General features: G+C 44.1%; 1 protein-coding gene across 4 annotated transcripts; it reads right to left on the reverse strand.

Moving 5' to 3' along the window:
- Positions 1-10,442: 10,442 nt before the first annotated feature.
- BMI1 (BMI1 proto-oncogene, polycomb ring finger) lies at positions 10,443-20,513 on the reverse strand. Of its 4 annotated transcripts, none has more exons than XM_066233927.1 (10): positions 20,230-20,513; positions 15,322-15,452; positions 14,899-14,995; positions 14,270-14,325; positions 14,128-14,178; positions 13,861-13,969; positions 13,734-13,779; positions 13,220-13,318; positions 12,777-12,857; positions 10,443-12,691 (listed from the first exon to the last, which is right to left on the reverse strand). In XM_066233927.1, exons 2-10 carry the CDS (start codon positions 15,431-15,433, stop codon positions 12,362-12,364), a joined length of 981 nt encoding a protein of 326 aa, XP_066090024.1. In that variant the 5' UTR covers positions 15,434-15,452; positions 20,230-20,513; the 3' UTR covers positions 10,443-12,361. The 4 variants fall into 4 exon arrangements, with proteins under 4 accessions (XP_066090024.1, XP_066090027.1, XP_066090025.1 ...); XM_066233930.1 differs by lacking the exon at positions 20,230-20,513 and adding an exon at positions 16,213-16,312; XM_066233928.1 differs by lacking the exon at positions 20,230-20,513 and adding an exon at positions 16,207-16,303.
- Positions 20,514-21,423: the final 910 nt, after the last annotated feature.

The raw sequence follows: 21,423 nt of genomic DNA on the forward strand, positions 1-21,423 counted from the left end.
AAATCAGCTCTTTACATTTTAAACTTTAAAGATTTTTACTTCTTAGTATGAAGGTCAATAAAATGTTAAGATGACAGTGATTTAGCTGGCCCCAACGTTCAGAAGATACCTGTATCTTTTTCACTAATTCAGTGGATGCAGAGATTTTTCCCAATCCCAGGGTAAATCGTTATTAGGGGGATTACACATAAGAATCCCCTCCAAACACACCATAAAGCTTAAAGTGACTGATACTAAATATTGATACTTACTAATGTAGAAGTCTAAAATAAAGCATAACATTTTCATAGGACATGCACAAAATCAAATTATTGCTGCTTGGTGTGTGTGTGTGTGTGTGTGTGTGTGTGTGTGATGTATGAACATAATTTTTCTAAAGACTTACGTAGGTGTTCTTTAAAAATTGTACCCAAACCCCACATCCCCAGACAGAAACCTCTAAACGCTCTGCCAAACAAGTCTGCCAGCCATTCCCTCTGAACGCCACCCAAGCCTGCCATCCCTTTAAAATGTTGTCGTTGTAGGACTACTCTTGGAGAAGATGGGTTACATTTACTTTCCCACCTTTTCATTAAGTACAGGACACAAGCGACAAAGATAGGGGGTACCACAAAGAAAACCGAACCCTGGAGCCCAGCAAGCCCATGCGAGCTATTGTAAATCCAGGAGTCCGGGAGGACGCGGCCCGCGTGTCCTCAGGTGTGGCAGGTTCGCGGCCACCACCGCAAGGCTGGACAAGGGAGGCTTCCTGCGCGTTCTGGGCGCGGAGTTCCGGGTTCGAGGCGCTGGTCCTGGCAGACACCTGCGGTAAGTGTTGGCAGGGCTGCATGGGCTGGAAAGGATGGTGAGGGTGGAGACCTCCCCCACGTCTACGTCTTTTCCTTTATCCCGAAGTTTCTAAAACCCTCAACGAGCATCTCCTCTCTCTTCGCGCACTTTCTAACGGGGGCGAGGCGCCGGGACTCGGCTGGGGATGAGGTCAGGCCGTGGCCTGCGGGAGAACCCCCGCGAGGCCCCCACCGCAGGTCGCGGGGCCGGGCCCAGACGCTGCGCGGGAAGACGGGGCGGGGAGCGCGGGCTGGAGGGGCGGCGGGCGGGGCGGGGCGCGCGGCCCGAGGGCGCGAGCGCGGAGGAGCAGCGCACGCTCGGCCGGCGGCCTCGCTCCCTCCCGTGGGGCCTCCGCGGGCGCTGGGGTCAGGTGTGGGGGAGTGCCTCTGTCCGGCCCTCTGGCGGCCCCGTGGGCTGCCGGCCTGGGGAGCACAGAGGGAAGGAGCTGTGGGTCCCCTGGAGCCGGCTTCGAGCGTGGGGGTCGGGGAGGTGAAGAAGGCTGTGCTTTCGCTTTGCTTCAGCGGCCGAGCCTCCAGCAGAAGCCGCGCCCCGCGCGGGCCTCGGCGGACAGGTCCCGGCCCGAGCCTGCCAGCGGCGCGGCCGACCCCCGCCCCGGGAGTGTGGCGGCTGGCCCGCGGTGGGAGCCCGGGGCGGGGGCAGCCCGGAACCTGGAGCCGAGCGGCCGAAGCGCTGGCGCAGCCAGGAAAGCGTGCCACAGCCGCTCGGTTCGGCCTTCCTTCCCGCTGACTTTCTACCCTCGGGACGTATAAAGGGGGAGTCCTGCTGTGGGGGTGGGCGGCAGAAGGGTCTGGGATCTCGAGTCTCTTAGCCCGGAGTCGGGTGTAGGAACCCTGCACCACCTTACATCAGCCAGCTCCCTGGACCTCGCTGCGCAGGCGGAATCCTAGAGGCTGGGTGAAGAGCCAAAAGCTTTTAAAAAAAGAAAGGAAAAAAAAAAAAAAAAAAAAAAAAAAAAAGAAGAAGAAAGAAAAAAGCTTTCCCTCACTGCGCATGTGCAAGCCTCAATTTTTTTTTTTTGACGTCATTTCACTATTTCAAGTCCCAAGCAAAAACTCCTTGCTCATTGATTACTCTGAAGAACAATTGACTGTAGGCTCTGACCCCTAGGAATTTTTGCTAAAGTGCAGAGAGGTTTTCAAGGTTTCTGCTTTCACAAAAATTGCACAGGCTGTTTATTCATTCTGCACATCCCCACAGAGATGATCATAGTGGATAGTGAGAAACGCTAACATGTAGACTAGCTTGGAAGACACGGTGCCACTGCATCCCATCCTTTAAGGGAAGGTATTTGCACTACAATTTGCAACTTCTGTGATTTTACTTTTTGATATTTCAAAGGAAACAGCTGAATGCTGTTAAAGCTGGATTACTTTACCTCTACTCCAACATTACCTTATATTTATTTTTAAGTCAAGAATAACGTTTCTTATAGGAAAAGCATAGGAAAAGAATAGTGACTATCTATAAGAAGAAAATACTAAACCTCTCCCATTAGTACGATAGGAAATGAGTTATGAAGAAATTCTCCTTATTCTAGGTGTGCTACTCCCAACCCCCGTGAAACAATACATAATTGTTTATCATTTTAATTGCAAGTCAAGGGTAAAGATATTGGAAGTTTACAAATATACTTGGATGTATACAATTACTGCAGCATGTTTATAGTCAAATCCCAAAGAAAAACAAACTCTTAAACAGTGCCTTGCAATAGTAAGTACACTAAATGGAGACACTGAAAGTATAGACTTCTTGTAGCACAGTTGGATAGAAAAACTTTTTTTTTTTTAATGTGATGTCTAATGCTTTAAATGTATGGCAAATGTTTAAGAGTACTTTAAGTAACTGGTACCAATTATCTTTCTGGGAAAAGATATTCCCAGAACCCACTGCAGACCATTATAATATAGTAGACTTGTGTGGCACTAGAGTCTCAGTTTAGAGAGCCTATATGAATTATGTATATTAAAGTTCATAAAAATGCATCTTAAATCTATTTTAAAGGTTGCACTTATTATTCTATTGTAAACTTACTTTGTTGTAAGAAGTGTTCTCCAAAGTGACAAGAATAGATAAGTTATTTGAGCAGAGTGATCATTTGATAAAAGTTAGTGAGTTGCACTGAATCCCATAACCTCTTTCTCCTTAAAAAAATGATGGGATATTTTGAAGAGAACGCAAGTGAAAATACTTTAAGAAAATTGTCATGAGGCATATTTAGAAAGAAACAGCTGGTAAACACATTTCCCCAAGCTTACTCTGAGTTCTTCAGTTACATTAGAAAACAAACTGTAATGAATCATGTTCAAAGCAAAAACACTCTCCTGAGTTAATTACTGATAACATTAATTTTCTGATTCATTAACAGCTAGATGCTTTCTAAACATTATCTTTCCGGTATAATTTATACTTAGGTATTTTAGAAGTGGGTTTATTGAATTTTGGAGTTTTGTTCAGGAGGTTGGAAAGGAGTCAAAAATTACATAGTAAAATTGTATAGAAATGTAACCAATTCCAATAAAAGATCCTCTGTATGGAAGTACATTATGGAAATGATGTGGTTGTCAAACTTAATTGCTTGGCTTTTGAGTCCTCATAGAAAAAATTCTACATCCTTAGGGATGTAGACTCAAAAGCAGCAGCATTTCTGGTTTCAGTTTAAATAAAACAATGAAATCCATCATTATTCAAGTCAATAGTGATAATTCACATGAATATGAATGCACTTTGATCTTATCCTTCAATTCATTGAAAGACACTGTTGTAATGGAAAAGGGGGATAATCTCTTTAACTTGGTCCAATGCAAGTTGTTGGAGCTTTCATTATTGGAAGACCATAGAAAGGAACTTTTCACTAAAGCCTTGCTTTCCTATTTTTAAGGAGGTGGTGGTGGTGGGGGTAAGGGGGAGGGTCAGGGGAGGAGAGGTGTTGTATATGAGCAAGCTACAAGTTATTATGTTGCCTCCAGGAACCAGTAGTGCTAACTTTCTTCATTGAAGTAAACTGTCTTATTTAGTGAACTTGACATTACGTGCAGCTTAAAGGTGAAACTCTTTTATAACATCATACATGAATCATTTTTAGGAGTCATGTTGATTTGAATTTACCATCTGATATGATTAAGACATATTAACTACTTTCAGTATGTTTTAAAGCTTATTTAAATTAAATAGGATATTTCAAGATGCATTATCTTAGTAGATATGCAATATTCAATACTGCCCCTTAAATATTGCTGTTGAACTGTAAAGAATAGTTAATGCCATGTCTGTGCTCTATAAAAGTTACTTTAAAATCTCATCTTACTTATGGCTATTTAACCAGTTTTCAGACACTTTTGGTGGAAAAATAGCAAAGTTACAACTTATTACAATTTATTGTTCTCCTTAGACTTCTGGAAACGTGTCAGATATTTTTAGTACAATCTACCACATTTAAAATATAATTAATATGATGAATGAGGATGTCTGATTAATACCACTAGCCTCGAAAATATTTAGCTTTCCATTGAGTTCATTAAAGATATTCAAACTTTATAGTAGTTATTAGCAAAGTTTTGTTTTTCTAATAAGAGTTGTTGAATTTCTGGGATCCTCTGGAAATTCAGCAAATATTTGTTATGTTAAAAAGACTCTAGAGCATGCAGATGCTGATCTTCAAGAAGTTTTAAATTTAGAAATTTCAGCACATATGTGATTTACATGAAATTTCAATCCACAAAGAACACTCAACCAACTTAATAATTATTTAAAGCCAGGGCAATTATTAAAAGCAAAGAAATTTAGCAGTGCACATATTTCCTGAGTTATCCTACTCGCTTAATAAAAGACTTTGCTGGACACTTTAAAGATTTTTCTTCAGTAAAAAAACCTTTAAAAACACTAACAAGAGTTTTATTTAAAAAATAAATCCGTGTCCTAGAACCACAGAAAATAGAAAAAAGACAGAAAAATTAATAAGGGTTGATGTCATTTTCTTTATGCATCAGACCACCACTCAGTCCACACTGCCAGAGGTGATGTGGTTCATCAGATGAAATGAAGCGGGTGGGTTGAAGTGTTCAGCCCACTTCTGTACAAGGACAAGTATATAGATATAATGTTTGATGACACAAGTGATTCATGGACTCCGTACAAAATATTCACGGCAGATAAAGACAGAGGATAGTAGCATTTGCCTGTGGCTCTACCTCAGAGGAAAGCCACCATTACCAAGAGCAGACACAACCATAAGCTTTTCTTTGTGTTGGTGTTACTAGAAAGAGAGTGGGGATCTAATCTTGACTTCTTTCTGTACTACCATCTTTATTTCTGATGTCAAGAGAAGCTTTCTAATAGACTGGCCACTGACAAAGAATTTCGGCTCAAGGTGGAGACGGGAACATCAGTGGCTGGGACTAAGCAAAGCACCCCTCTCTCGGGGGTTCAGGTGCCTGTTCAGCGCGGCGGGAGCTGCAGTGTGCGCTCCCAGCTCCCCTATTGTCTGCTGTGGGGGCAGGGCCAAGCCCGCGGAGATGGCTTTTGAGCGGAGCTAAGGATCCTGAAGGATGAGATCCCGGGGCAGGGGCGAGAAATGTCAACGAGGGCCACCCCCAGAGTTGCAAATGATCGACCCTGAGGTGTACGTGGAGGGAGCAGTACCCGCTGCAGCGGCGGCAGCCCTGGCTGCAAATCGCCGTCGTGTGGTTGCTACTGGCAACCGAGCCTCTGCGGAGCGCGCAGCCACGCAGCCCTTGGAAGGGAGGCGGCAAGGCAGAGCGGCTGCTGCGCCGCGGCCAGGCCTACTTGGCCGCGCATAGGACTCCCCCTCCGCCCTCGCCCTGCGTCCCTTCGGACCTTGACTACAGCTGTGCCTCGGAAAGGGCCAAAAGGCTCCTGGGTTGGGGAGTGTCACTGCTTCGGGAGCGTCAAATTACTGGCGCCCTCCGTGAATGCAACATGGCAGCTGGGGCTGGAAGGCTGGGTCCGTTCAGTGCGCGGGGGAGGCGGGGCCGTGGACGCCGCCGAGCGCCCGCCCGCTCCTCTCCCGGCGGGAGTCCGCCTGCTCCGACCCCGACCGGAGCCCCGCGAGCTAGGGCAGCCTCGCGTGCGGGCCGCCTCGCCTTCACCCCTCGGCCCTTTGTTCTCCGGTCGTAGGCTCCGCACGCTCCGGGGGCTTTTCTTGGAACCTTCGAAGAAAGAAGGCAGCGACCCGGGCGGGACTCCAGACCACCTGGCGCGCAGAGCGCTCTGGCTTTCCCGGAGTCCGGGGTCTCGGGCAGAGCTGGAGGTGCGGGAGGCCGCCCGCCGCGCCCCGGGGAGCCGCCTCTCGTCGGGTGGCTCCCTGCCCGCGAGGCCCCGCGCGCTGTCTCCCCGCCTCTCGGCCGAGAGGTGTGAGCTGGGAGCCCGGCGGGGACGCCGGCCGGCGAAGAGACAATGCCCGTCACGACCCCAAGCAAATGAGATTCTTCTCTGTGGAGAGGAAAGCTGCGGGCTCGGGAAAAAGGGGAGGAGGAAGACACCCCGTTAGCTCTGTGCTGGGCTTCATCACGCTTCTCTTCACTCGCCCTTGGGCGGGGGCGGCCGGTGTCGCCCCGAGGGAGCGCCCTCCAGCCCGGGGTCTCGGCCAGCCGGGCGCGGAACCGTCCGCGGGGACTGGGGAAGGGGTTGGTTCCCGGGGGGTGAAGGGAGAACAGAAGGAGGAATTCGCATCAGTCAACACCACGGTTTAAACTATCATGCCACGTAGACAAGCCAGTTGTGACGGTCAACACAACGTGCTCCTGAAATACCGAAATCTGCCACCAAATGGCAGCTCCTGCAGTCGGCGGCACTGATAGAAGACTCGCCCGGTGTCGCCCATTTCAGCCGCTTTCGCTTCTCCACCGTCACCTCTACCCGACCTCCCCGAGCCGGTCCTCCTCCCTCCGGCTTCTGGGTGCACGTGACACTCCCGGGTCCGAGCGGAGTTTGTACTCTGGGGGTCGGACAGACGCGTGCTCTGCCGGAAACTGGCTGTGCCCCCAAGGCTTTCGGAGGCGACACTCCACCTCGGGCCGAGGGTGCGGGGGCGCGAGGGCTCTGGGCCTCCAGGATCGCCCTGCCTGGAGACTCAGGCGTCGCCAACCGGGGGCCAAGGTATGGCTCTGAGCCCAGATCTTGAGATTCCTGCCGCGCAGCCACCCCCTCCGCGACACTGTCAACTTGTCAAGGTCGCTTTTCAGGGGCTTAGAGCCTGTTCTCCCATCAAACAGACTCCACTGGCGCACCCTCTCCCTTCAGTCCTTCCAGTCACCGCCCGCGCAGCGCTGCCTTGGGGAAGTCTTCAAGCTGTCAGTTTTACATTTTGTTAATTTAGTGTACAGTATATTCAGCAAGATCACCTCCAACTCTAAGGGCACCTCGTTATTTAAAAAGAGACGGCATTGGATTTGGAGAGGAGGGCAAAGAGAAGTAATTATTTGTAATGATCCAGCAAAAATACGCTTCTTTGTGCTTGGGAGGCAAGGCCGCTGAGCCCCCAGACGTGGGTCCGTTTCCTGCGGGCGCTGCGCCTCCGCGGCCAAGCTGACCCGCGGGTGCCCCGAGCCGCGGAGGAGCCTTCGGCAAGAAGCGGGCCACCTTGTGAGGCCACTCGTATCCCGCTGTCGCCGCCGGTCGCCACGGGGTCCGATGTTGGAGAAAGGACTTCGTTTCCCCGCCAGCCAAGCCCCGCAAGGCCTGGGAATCTAGCTTTCAAAATTGGCGGGATGCGAATCCGCCGAGCGGAGCGCGGCGCGAGGCGAGCGGCGCACGCGCAAAATGGCCTCCCGGTGCCCCGCGGCCTGGGCGCGCGCGGAGCAGGGCCGAGCTCCCCCGGCGCGGTGGGGGGCGCAGGTCTGAGCCGAGGCTCTTCGCACTCCTCGGAGAACTGCTGGTTAAAAAATAGAGAGCAGAAGGACCCTTTCCTCCTAATGTGTCCGTTTGGTAAAGGTTCCCTACGCGGCAAGGCAGTGCTGCCGGGAAAGAGAGGTCATTTCTGCTGGCGAGAGTCCTGTGCGCTTTCTACTGAGAGCCAAAACAGAAAAGCCTTCTTTAGAGGGGGCGAGGAGGTGGAGCCATTGGTCTTTCTACCTTAATTATCGTCTCCCCGGCTTGATCTTCCAAGCCGCGCCGTGTGCGCCTGTCTTCGTCTTTGTTCGAGTATCTTCCAGTCTTGGGGGTGTTGAGACCTGACTGTAGCTCCTGGACAGACCTCTAGCTCCAGTGACCTCTTTATCTGTCTCTGTAACGTTCTCATTCCTTCATTCCAATTTTCAAAGCGTTCCCCCGGGTACGGTGTCCTCAGCCTTTCAAGTCTCTTCTCTCAAGTTGGATTCTAGCTATTTAGAACAGCGGGCTGAATGAAGAGCGCCAAATCGGTACCGAACTTGAAATCACGTTCTCTGTGAAGTTTGGATTTTATAATGACCCCCAACACTCAGAGCAAGAAGTAATATTGGTGTCGAAATGTAAGTGATTCTGAGGTAACAGCAACACCTGCTGTTTTGGGGAGTTCCTTCTGATATTCTCTGGAAGGGATATTTTAAGACAAGAATTAAAAGAATGGAAGTAATTTAACTCATTGGAAGTTTTGACTGCTTTTTTTTTTCTTTTGGTGTAAATGAGACTTCGGAATGAGTTTTCCACATGCACTTGAACTTCCTCAGAAAACCCACAAGTATCTTAAGTCTTTCCAGAGATAAATGGCTTTTAATGGCTTTTTGAAAACAAAAGTTGATAGTGAAGTCTTTAGGAGACCTCTAGAAATTGCACACTAAGAAAAAGAAACTGGTGCAAATAAAGGAAATCCGTTTCAAGAACCAAAAGAAGAAAAAACGTTAAAAAAATTAACTGCGGAAACAGGAAACGCTCGACTGTGTAAACATTTTCGGAGACTTTCATAATCAAAACTGGGCAATCTTGAGATTTTCAAGATCTATACGCTCAAGGTCTTCGCAAGGCTGTTTCCCAAGTCTGATTTACTGGGAGGCTCTAATAGATGATACCATCTCTTCCTTGTAAAGGACTGGGCTGTCTGAAACCTGTAGTCTCAGTTTAGTTCAAGGTTTCATTTTGGAAGAGTCAGAATTTTTTTTAGAACGACCTTAGCAATAGTCACCTGTTGAACTGTTGTTCATTTTATACTTGAAGAAACATCCTCAAGTGAGATGACACTATCTAACTAACCCAAGAGCTGTGTTCTCTTTGCACCATTAGATGTCTTCAAAAGTTTGTGGGGTTTTTTAGGGTCATTTAAATATAATTTCATCAAGACCTTTTGTTAGACTGTATAGGGGAAAGCACTAAATAAAAATTTCCACTGTCATTCCAGAGGAAGATACATCAAAATTTCAAAATACATGTATTAAAACAACAACAAAAACTTAGCATTTCCTTCATCCCGGAACTCTAAAAAGAGGCGAGGTTACCTGTGCAGATTGTTTCTAAAGTTAAAATCCCAACCCCTCAAAGATTACCTAAGCTATTCTTTAAAAACCAAACATGTTCATTTCTTGTTGGACAGCGCAAGTAGTATGTCACATAGGTTCCTATTAAGTTCCTATAAAGATTTCATAACAAAATTTGATCTTGGTAGGCCTATATAAGTGTACCAAAAGATTTCACAAATGAACTGAAATTCCCAAATATTGGGAGGAAAGGATGAAGAAAAGCCCCTACCAGATTACTTTGCCAGTTGCAGTATACCTCCAGAGATCATACTATTTGCACATACAGATATGGAAACAAAGCAATGTGGTTGGTAGGTTGTCAACTTTTTTTTTTCCAACTCAGTGCAATTAACGGCCGGCAATTTTAAAAGCAAAAAGTACTTGTAAAGTGGTATGCATGTGTAAAGCAAGATAGATCACTATTTACACAACAGCAAACAGCCTCATTCTCCTTCTGCATTTAAGCTAAGATCTGCGAAATCAATTTAGGCATTTTCTGTGGAATATTTTGTTAGCATTAACTTTGTAGTATAGAATCTTAGAATTCTTTTTAGAAGCAAAAGCCAAACTTAAAGCTGGCTTTTCACAAACCCTCCTTTTACTGCTAAGCGTTACAAAGTTAGCAGCTTTAATATAGGTTCTTGTAAGGTTGAATTTTTTTAAAGTGCTAGTTTAGCACAAGTTTTATATCTTGTCAGAACTATAATGGCTGATTATAAAAGAATGCAAAACATTGTAACCTGTTTTATAAAGACAAAAAAGTTTTAGCTTAAATATCCTTTAATGCTTAAGCAATTCTTAAATTGAGTAGGTAAAAAAAATCCTGTCAAATAAAATAAATGTGTATGTTTTCAAGTATGATCTAGTTCTAGAGTTAAGCCCTAAATGCAATATCTGATATCGTAATAAGTAACTTTAAAAATAAGTCCATCATTAGAGTCTAAATTCCATATTGATCTTACAACTTGCTTTTGTGAAGTCAAATGACAGTCCACTACCATTTGAAGTTTTTAGCTTTTGAAAAAGCTTTTTCATTTTTTTATACACAGAATCATCAAAAGTGAAAATACCACTTGAAACTTCCATTGACTAACTTTTGTCTTAGATAACATCATGAGGCCTAGAAAAATGAGTTAAATTCACCAATATTGGCAAACATGGGTAACTTTTACTTCAAAGATTATAAAGTAAATAAACAGATACATCCTTCAATTGGGCTTTCAAGCAGTTACACAACAAATCATGTACTTCTTAGCAACATTACCATTTAAGACAGCAATAGATTCTCTTTAGCTTTCACCTGTTGTTATCCACAAGTTTCCAAAACTTCTGCACATTGTGCTTCTCGTATCAAATTTTTATTACAGTCTATTTTCTAAATGAATATCCTTTTTATTGGATTTTTCCCCAATTACAAATGAAATTTGATTTTACATCTATAATTAGAAACAACACTTACAGTGGGACTGTACAAATTTAGGTCAAAATAAAAATATATGTATTTTGTGGTTTCATAAAACTTCATTTACTGTATTTTTAAAGAAAGCAGAAGTAACAGCAACATATATAAAGTAATGAATGACTATAAGCAAGACAAAGCAATAGAATTGTGCTTCTTTTGCAGACTGAGACAATGAAATTGTTTAGCTACATTTTCCCATACAAACATGAAACAATATTCATATAGAATAAACACCCTCACAAATAACTGATGGGTGATAAACACACACCAAGTTCGACCAAAGCAAAACACAAACTGAAATTTTGGGGGTTCTTAATATTTTAATTCCACATGCTCACTCTATTTAAAAATGAATATCTGTAGAAACTCATAGTAAATTACTTCTATTTCCAGATATTAGAAGGCATATGATGACATTTTTTAAAACTGTAAAAGCAACTCTTAAATTTGAAATTACGGCTATTCCCCATATTAAAATAATTTTAGATAAAATGCCTTCTTCCAGCAATTTGCTGGTATATTTTTAAATGTTTTTTGAGATTATAGTGATAAATATGCATTTTTATTACACATTAATTTCATCATAAGCAATGGGAAATAAAAACACTATTTCCAAATTTCTTAGTTAAAAGTTTACTGCAACAATGTATTTTAAAAGTAAATTTGTATCACTAGAGAAAGTCAAGTATTATGATTTGCCAATTGCTTCCAAAGGAACAGACTTTAGAATTAGATATCCACATTAAAAATGTTCTATGCGGAGAAGGCTCCAACATAGGGTATCTGCAAAGGTCGAACCAGCTGGGAGAATTTTAACAACCATTTCTGAATGCATGAAACACAATATTTTCTTTATAGTATTTATAAATATATCATACAATATTGTTTCCTGTTATGTCATATACCAATATGGCATTGTACAACAAGCATAATGCCATCTGATTCTTACAAAAGCGAATCATTTAAACAAGTCAGTAAAATAAACGGTAGTACCCGCTTTTAGACATACAGATTGTAAAATTGAAGTTTACTTTCCTTTGATCGGTTTTGTGTAGCAACAGAGAAGTAAAAAACAAACAGGAGTCAAAATGGCTAAATATGCAAGAAATCGTTATTCACAGTGACATGGCTACATAGAATGCATTATTCTATGCACATTCTTTCTGTTTGTTGAATTTCCAGATAAAAAGCACTTGTTTTCTACAGGTTCACAAAACAGCTTAATAACAAGAACAATCAAGGAGAATGTAATATAGGCATTAGTTGAGATTAACAAACTGTGGCCAAATGTTTAGATCCACTGCAGAGTATTTTCAAATCCAAACAACGGTTACAGAAACCATTTCATATCTTCCCTAACACACAGGAAAAAAATCTTGCCAGCCTCCTCAGAAACCAATTCTTTACAGGAACCATCTTTCTTTTCAATTAACGTCCATATGAGTAACACATCTAGGCTATCTTTTATAGCCAAATTTAATGTCACTACAAAAGAAAGCAAACTGGACGATAGTCACATGTATTAGCATCTATAAAGCTGTAATGGCATGAAGATATCTATATAAATCAAGGGTTTAAAATTCTTTCCTTCAGATCTCAGGTATCAACCAGATGAAGTTGCTGATGACCCATTCACTGAAGATTTTCGAGGTCTATTGGCAAAGGAAGATTGGTGGTTACCGCTGGGGCTGTTGCTGGTTCCATTTATAGTACTGGAAATGTGAGGAAACTGAGGATGAGGAGACTGAACTGGAGTACTGGGGCTAGGCAAACAAGAAGAGGTGGAGGCAATACCTCCTGCTGGGCTGTTGGCCTTGTCACTTCCAGAGTCACTTTCCAGTTCTCCAATATTTGTCAGTCCATCTCTCTGGTGACTGATCTTCATTCTTTTACAAGTAGGTCGAACTCTGTATTTTAAAGGAAGTGGACCATTCTACAAAGTTAAAAGTGGGAAAAAGAAATCAGTCTTAACTCTTTAAATAGTTTACCACAATAACTGTATTACATATGCCACTTACCCTTCTCCAGGTATAAATGTAGGCAATATCCATTAGTGTATAGTAATCTTTTAAAGGTTCCTCTTCATACATGACATCAATCTATTGAAAAATGACATTTCAGTTAAGTATCACAAAACACAAAAGTAAATCTATATAGATTTTTTTTTTAATTTGGTCATCTAAATATAATCTAAAAATGCTAGACCATTTCCTCCAAACCTTTGGACAAAGAATCCCTCTTGAAACCTCAAACAAGGAAAAACATTTCTTGAAATTAAGGGATTTGTTTTCATAGCACAGAACAATTTATTAGGAGATATACCCAAGTTAAGTACAAAATTACACTTAATTTGATAAATTTTTCTATTGCTTTTTTGGGGTTCAGAATCCAAAAAGCAAAAAGTCATTTAACTGAACAATAGAGCTCTATATAAAATGCAGGAACACTGTAGAACACACACCTGGAAAGTGTTAGGGATGTCCATCTTACTTCGGAGAAACTTCCTTAGGTGCATCACAGTCATTGCTGCTGGGCATCGTAAATATCTTTTATCGTTCACCTAAGTACATTTAGAAAAGTAATTTCTTTTTAGTCTTAACTTTCAGGTAAAACAAGTTTTAATTAGATTGCCTGAATATGATAAAAGGTATCCCCCAAACTGGGATAGGACTAAATTCTCAACTATGCTTTCAGTTTAATATTTTTGTAAATATTAAATAAACAAATTCCAGATATAAAAAAACTTTAAGTATATCAAAGCATTAAACATTAAAATATTTTGTGACAATAGTAATATATAAAATAAATTCTATTTATTAACTATCAGATATAGGTCACTCTTAAAACAGCAAAAACCAATTTTCTTCTATTTGACAGTATCAACTGACCTACAATATTCTAAAGGATAACATATACTCATAAAATTTAGAATCTTAACAATGTTTCTTTTGTACTTCTGGGACATGGAACCTTACCTCCTCCTTGGATTTCTCCTTGTCTTTGTTTACTTTCCGATCCAATCTAGAAACAGATAGTTTATTAGTGGAACGATATATATGTAATAAACATGTAAGTATAAAACACATCTCCTAAAGAATTTACCTGTTCTGATCAAAGAATTCAATGGATAAGCTTATTATCTCATCATCAGTTATAATTCTCTTATCTTCATCTGCAACTTCTCCTCTATCTTCATTAGAGCCATTAGCAGCTATAAAGACATTTTAAAATTCAAGTTTAAAAAATTCAGTATTTAATTAATATATTATATATATGAAAATAGAAGTGGTAGTTTAAATTCAATTTTAATAAATTACTGAATAACTTCTCCCTCCAAATAAAATGTCTTCCCCCTTCCAAAGAGTTTACCATCAGCTGAAGGGTGAGCTGCATAAAAATCCCTTCTTCTCTTCATTTCATCTAAAGAGGGGAAAAGAGACTTAAACATTTGGTATAAGAGGAAAAACCGATAAAATACTTTTAAAAAATTTTAATTTTAAGTAATACCCACTTTTGAAAAGTCCCGGAACTAATTTGTATACAATATCTTGAAGAGTTTTATCTGACCTGACAAAGAATAAATAAAAAAACTATGAATATGACAAAAGTAAAAATGTTCACAAATTGTTATAGATTCCTTGTTTTCCTGGTACTATCATTTTTTTACTTGATTATGATACTGTCTATAAATACATCAATAAGATAACAATTAATTATGGGAATAAAAGTTCTTTATGTAGTAGTACTCTTTTAAATGAGTAGAAAAACACTTTATTATAAATTGACCAATATACCCATTTCACTGAGTCAAGAGACGTGTACCCTCAAGTTACTAAATTAGCCGTGAAAGAAAATAAAGATGAGGGAATAGAAGTACTTTAAACATTCACCTTTGCCTTTCATGAAGTTACTAAAACAATGCAAAAATGGAAAACTGATTCAGTTTTTAAGAATTTTAAAATCACTTGAATAACACTGAGTTTTGCTTAAAATTAGTCATTATTAACATAGGCCACCCTCCAGAAGGCATACACAGTAGGTGGGGATTTATTTTCTGTGAAGAAATAAGCAGGGTAATTTTCAGGTAAATTACACAATTCTAACAACACTTACAGACAATGACTTTAAACATTTTCCTACCTTATATTCAGTAGTGGTCTGGTTTTGTGAACTTGGACATCACATATAGGACAGTATTTGCTGGTCTCCAGGTAACGTACAATACATGTTTTACAGACTATAAATAGAAACATATTTGTGAGGTTAGAAATTATATGCTAAGCATTAAAATTAGTGTCAGAAACGGAGAATAGTAGCAAAATATGGTCAATACCAAAAGATATTTTCAACTAATTATAACATCCTGAGAACACTTACACATTGCATACTTATACAATATTTTATTAAATATGCATTAATAAAAAGTCATTAAATTCAAGAGCAGAAATGATTCCATCACTTTGAACCAACATTCCTAAGGATTAAGGAATTGATAGTTTACCTAGTTCAGGATGAAATATGAACTACACATGACACAAAAAAGGTCTAAAACTTTGTACTTACAGGAATGTAGACATTCTATTATGGTTGTGGCATCAATGAAGTACCCTCCGCAAAGTACACACATTAAGTGTGGATTTAGCTCAGTGATCTTGATTCTGGTTGTTCGATGCATTTCTGCTTGACAAAAGACCCTGCAAGATACAGAAATAGTGGCCATAGTTCACAGAAAGAGAATCGACATTATCTCCAACTCCTAGTAACTGTACACTCAGAAATGTTGAGGCGTTCATGAAACTGGTTTAACACTGTACAGCTAGACTGTCCCCATGTTTTCTACAGAAGAAATGAACTAATCAGACTTGAATCAATTCTACCGAAACAGTGAAAAAGGTTCCAACTAAAGTTAACTTGTGGTCCCTCAGGTCATTCCAGCAGGGCGAAGAAAAGGTCTAGGGTGGGGGCAGGGAGCCAAGAGTATTCGGGTCTCTTTCTTCCATTTGTCCTCCAGCCCAGCAGCCCCACGGCTGCTGCAGTCGCCTCACAGTCCCCGCAGATATTTACCAACCGCTAGGGCTTGTTCAGAGTCTCCAAATTTATTGTAAAACTTCCTTATGGATCTTCAATCGAAAACCCAGGAGCATGCCCTGGCTTTCCACGGGTTCCTGCTGTTTCAGGCGCTTCCAGCAACCAGAATCTGGCACGTTTTTACCGCAACACAAAGGGAAAACAAATTCTGCTCTATCTGCATCCCTGGCATTTCCGGAGCTGGGTGCTGGGGCCTCAGGAGAAGCACCTCGAGTCCGCCTCGGGCTGGGGCCTGAGCGCGCGCGGACGCCGCCGGGGGGCCGGGATGCGAGGGGCGGATCCGGCAGCGCTGGGGCTCCGTGGCTCCGTCTCGCTCCGGATTCGGAACTCGCCTCTGTCGGGGTTTCCATAGCAACTTACACTTACACTTGGCATCCGGCCACAGCTACAACTCCTCCCGGACCCGGCCGAGCCTGAGCTTCAGCAGGCGTGCGGGGCGGTCGGGCGGCGGCAGCGGTGGCGGCGGGCGCGGGGGAGGGGCTGGCGCGGCGCGGGGGCGGGGCCGGCGCGGGGGCGGGGTGGGGTGCGGGCGCAGCAGCGCGGCGAGGGGGTGGGGCAGCCCCACGAGGCCCGCGGCACTGGGGAGCAGAATCCCTGCCTGCTGCGACCCAGTGGGGCAACTGGGGAGGACCCTGGAGTGGGCGAGTGATAAAGGAAAATGCAAACCGCACTCCCGGCCATTTCGGACACTCTTGGGGGCCTCTTTCCACGTCGACTCCTCCGTACGAAAAGCTTCTTTCAGATCCTTTCGGTCTCTCCTGTTAGCAATCACTAGGTCAAAAATTTTCATGAAGGCAGCTTTTGAGAATTGCCAACTGTGCACTTAGCCCGAAACCGTCAGTGCTCAAGTTGCAGAGATGTTTATTGAACTGAACCTCTTTAAAACTTTCTTCTTTAATATATGAAGTTCTGCTGTAGATTAGAAGAGCGACACAAAATTTTGGAAAGGCTGAAAACTGAAATCTGTTTTACAAAAGAAGGGGGTGAAGCCCTATGTATTATCTGAGCTATGCTGGAGGCAAGAAAAACTAATCAGTACAATAGTGACAATATGTACCGAACCATGTGACCAGCCCATTCCCAAAGCTAAATCAACACCTTGTCAACCCAGAGCGGCAATAGGAGAGAAAAGCAAATGTCATTTTCTCAGCCTAAACTCCAGAGAGACCCCCCCACACACACACACATACGATGAAATCATCTTCCCAACAGATATTACATGTTATAAAAAGTCACAGTGGGGAACTACCAGCAATGATACACCAATGTACAATCAAGGAAGTCAATTACTTCGTGTACTATTCTTGAAAAATACATTTCTTCCCCCCACTACATTCATTTCAGAACCTGAAATAAGACTAGGCTTCTATACCTGTCTGAAGAACATTCTCAAGTTGTCTTGAATAGAAATCTGGGAGCTTGTGAAACTTGAAGATGTACCTGGGGTTTTAATTCTTATGAAATTTTAATGTACAGGAGGGAAATACCAATCAACATACCTCAATGGATGAAACTAAAATCTTCAAAGTACTAAAAAGTGGTAAAAACAAAATAAAACCTCTTTTATGAAAGTGCCTGAAGTGGCAACCAGCGATTTCAAACAAAAAGCTTCACGTGTGAGTCCTCAGTTATCTTTGGTTTACCTATTTAGAAGAATATTGTAAACATATTGTTGATAAAAATCTAAGTGGGGTTGCAGAGGAGTTGTGGGTGGAGCAGTGTCCCTAAAGAGTAGCAATATTTAAATTCATTGTACTCGGTGATTAAAGACAAGTGTTCTTGATTGTTAAAGAAAACTCTCCTCGGGACACCAGAGGACCTTTCCTAGAAAGACAGTTAAGGAGGTGATTTACTTCTATCTGCCTGTGAAAGCATACCGCACTAATAGCACCGATGATGAAGTTTAAGATAGGAGCTTCAATAAAAAGAGCTCTCTTTACTTCTCTACTTTACAGAAAACCAACACCAAACACAAATATTAACACAGAGAACAATCAAACCTCAATGGAAGGTTATCTCCTGATTGATTTTAACATTTAAGTCACATGTACTTGACCAAAACTCTTTCAAATTCATCCTAAGTCTTAATTCACACAACTCATATACCTAAGAATTCATCTTAAGTCTTACTTCCCACAACTCATGTACCTAAGTTCAGATGAATTTAGCCACAACCCTATTATCATTTATGCTTTTGTTACTATATAAAAATCAGTTCTTTGTCTTTTTATACCATTTAAAAGTACTGGCAGCCTAATAAAGACTGAAAACATTTGACAAGCTATCATAAGATGTAAGAAACACTTGCACCTTAGAAATGAAAACTTTCTAGGTTCCAACACAGAAATGCCAGCTAAGCAAGCAAAAATCCACCAAACAAGGGTAAAAGCATTCAATGGTTTAAACTTGCCATTATAGTATACCTAGTTGGGACTGTCAATTTGGTTGGAGGCCTCACACCAGTAATGTCAAAATGAAGAAAAACAGAAGCGAGTCTTTAGGTTAACAATCGGCTTGACTATTGCAATCTAAAAAATGCAAATTAACTTCATAAACCCAGTTGGGGCTCACAGCCCAATACAATTATGAGTGAAGTAGGGGTTAACTTGGCTCCTATAGAGAATTCTGCTTATTTGGGCACTTAATGCACATCCAAGAATTTGGTAGGATTTATCAAGCATAATGAAATACTCAATTTTCTTACAAAAGTGTGTGTATACACACATGTGCACACACAGTTACTTTTACATGGCTTTCAAGATACTGCTAATAAATGGATAACTTGCACAAGTAAGTTATTTGAAACACACTCTGGAGCACAAGTATGGAAATGTACTCAAGTGTTAAAAATTTTATAAATTTCTTCATTAAATCAACCTTTAAGGGATTCTTATTATTCTACTTAAAACTCAAATGTTAATATAGTCTCATAAATTACTATATACCATCAACAATTTGCATCCTTAAGTTTCAACTGTTTAATATAGCTTATGATGTGTTTCCAGAACTTGGGGGGATAGGGATATAAGTTGAACTACTCATAACAATCCAGGAACCACCAACCTACACTTGGATTTGGAAAAATATGTCCAGAATTTTGCCTACTTTCAGGGAAGCGGTTAATGCATCCTTCTCTTTCAAATATTGAACCGTGACCACTAAGCCCACTAAATCCTTTTATTGCAATTGGAAATGATCAGTCTATTTGTTTACTTCCAATTATTAACTATAAATCTCTGGAGAAAAGATCATGGTATATTGCTGTCAAACCCAAAAGACAGCATAAACATATTCAATCACTTTTTGTGCTTTTCCAGAGCATCTCTTTACCATATGACCTATCCTGACATTTAGCAAAATCTATAAAACGTAGTGGACTTACGTCATGGTTCTAAGAAGTTGAGAGAAAAAGTGTAGTCTCTGAGAAAGAAAAAGAGAAAGAGAGGAAAGAGAAGCTTTAAAGAGAGCGAAAAACCCTGAAAGACTAACGTCCAGTCACCATCATCATTCCAAAAAAGCTCCAAATTTGAAATAGCCACTTCCCAATGAGCACGTCCCAAGTGATGTTTAGAACTTACTCAAGACCGATAAAAAATAACACCTTGAAAACTTTACCATTTTAAATACTAATGCAGGAGACCTTGGAAACAACTGGGAACCGCCATCTTACAAGCCATCCAATTTCACACAAGTGTCCCTCCAACTTAAGTTAATAACATTTTTATTTGGGCTCTCCCCAGACTAACATCCACCTTAGCGGGACCGCTGCCCCCCACGTAACCCGTCCCTATAAAATGGGGGCGTTCTCTGATTGTTTAAACCCCTCAAAAGCCCTTTCTTCGGAAGAGGAGGGAAGCCACTTGACCCAAGCAGCTCCCGATTTCAGGAACCCGTCCCCGTTTCATCAAAATCTGCCTCTCAACAAAGGGTGCCATGGCCGCGAGAGCCGCAGAGGCTGCAAATAGAAGTGTTCTTCCCGGGGGCCCTGTGCGTCGCGAGGGTGTAGAGGGGCGCTGGGGGGAGAAAAGAACTAAAACGTGGAGCCGGGCTCGGCGCATCCCGGGCTGAGCGGGAGGCGGCTGGAGCGGCGCCGAGCCCGGCTGGCGGCGGCGGCGGCGCGGGCTGCGGGTCGGTCCCGGCGCCGCGGGAGTCGGTGGGCGGCGCGGGCGCGTGCTCGCGGGCGCGGGCGGCGCGCGGGGCCGGCGGGCAGCGGCGCGGGGCTCAGCGCCCACGCTGTCAGCGCCCTCCCGGCCCCGCGGGGCGAGGCGCAGGGGGGGGGGGGGCCGTTCCCAGTCCACCCGCGGCCGCGGCTCCAGCCCCGCGCGGCCCCCGCCGGCCCCCGGCCTCCGGCCCCGGCCCGGGGGCGCCTCTCCTCCTACGTACCCGGAAAAAGCAGCCGGCGAGAGGCGATCGAAGCGGGCGGAAAAGACAATGAAAGTTAAAAGTCGTTCAGCAGAAAATGAATGTGAGCCAAGCGGCCATCTTGAAGCGAGCTGCAGACGCCGCTGTCAATGGGCAACGAGCGCAGCCGAGAGGAGCCGCGGCCGCCGCGCTCGGCTCATGCTGCCTCCCGAGCGCGGCCTCCTCCTCCTCCGCCTCGGCCTCCTCCTCCTCCGCCTCGGCCTCCTCTTTCTCCTCGGCCTCCAACACCTCCTCCTCCTTGGCCTCCTCCTCCTCCTCCTCCTCCTCCTCCTCCTCCTTGGCCGCCGCCGCCTCCCGCTCCGCACTCTGGGGAGGGAGCGCGCGGTGGGGGTGCGATCAGTATTATTCTGCGGGGCTGGGAGGTATTTCTAATCCGGATCGGGGCTCCCTCGCCAACATCCCCATTGTCTCGTCCCGATCTCTGCCTTTAATACTACGATTATTATTTCATAGTTGCTGTGGGGAGCGGAGAGTGGGTGGGGGGCGCCGTGTGTGTGTGTGTGTGTGTGTGTGTGTGCGTGCGCGCGTGCAGAGCGGCGGGGGGAGGGGAGGAAGGATGAGGAGGGGGAAGGGAGGGTGGAAAAAAAAATGCACCGCTGAAGGCAGAGTGGAAACTGACACTGGCTCCAAAATGGCTCGGTCTGCCCGCCCCCTCCCCCCCCACGGGTCACGTGCTCCCCTCATTCCTTAAGGGCGGCCTGGGAATTAGTGTCGGTGTAGTCGTGCCCGTGGCCGCCCCCTCCCCTCGGAGCTGCGCGACCCAGGCCTCCACCTCCCGCCCCCCGGCTCTGCACAGCGGAGGCTACTAGGACATTTCTCCACAACGCCACACGCGCCACCCGGCTCTCGACGAAGAAATCGCTCCAGTCCCGCACGCAGCTCAGCCCAGCCCACCCCCAGTTATTTCATTTTTTCTGCCCTACGCCTCCGCGCGCGGCCAAGCCCACAGGCTCCAACTGCGGAGCGCGCAGGCCACCGCCCCACTCTGGGCCCTGTCGCCCTCACACGCTGCGGCCCAGACTCCGGCGCCGCGGCGCGGAACCTGCGCGCGAGTTGGGCTCGCGGAAACAACAGCGCCTGCCCTTGTCGCCCCGCGGCCGCGCCGGCCCCCTTCCCCTCCCGCCAGCTGCCGAGGTGGGGCGCGCGCCGGCGGCC

Source organism: Saccopteryx bilineata, chromosome 5 (genome assembly GCF_036850765.1).
Source record: "Saccopteryx bilineata isolate mSacBil1 chromosome 5, mSacBil1_pri_phased_curated, whole genome shotgun sequence".
NCBI classification, from domain to species: Eukaryota; Metazoa; Chordata; class Mammalia; order Chiroptera; family Emballonuridae; genus Saccopteryx; species Saccopteryx bilineata.

What these genes read in the sequence shown, in the direction of transcription:
- BMI1 (XM_066233927.1), bottom strand. Translation starts at nt 15,433, where the DNA reads ATGCATCGAACAACCAGAATCAAGATCACTGAGCTAAATCCACACTTA. An exon ending in AATAGAATGTCTACATTCCT is followed by an intron (nt 14,996 to 15,321) that starts GTAAGTACAAAG and finishes TTCTATTTATAG; the next exon opens with TCTGTAAAACATGTATTGTA. An exon ending in AGACCACTACTGAATATAAG is followed by an intron (nt 14,326 to 14,898) that starts GTAGGAAAATGT and finishes ATTCTTTGTCAG; the next exon opens with GTCAGATAAAACTCTTCAAG.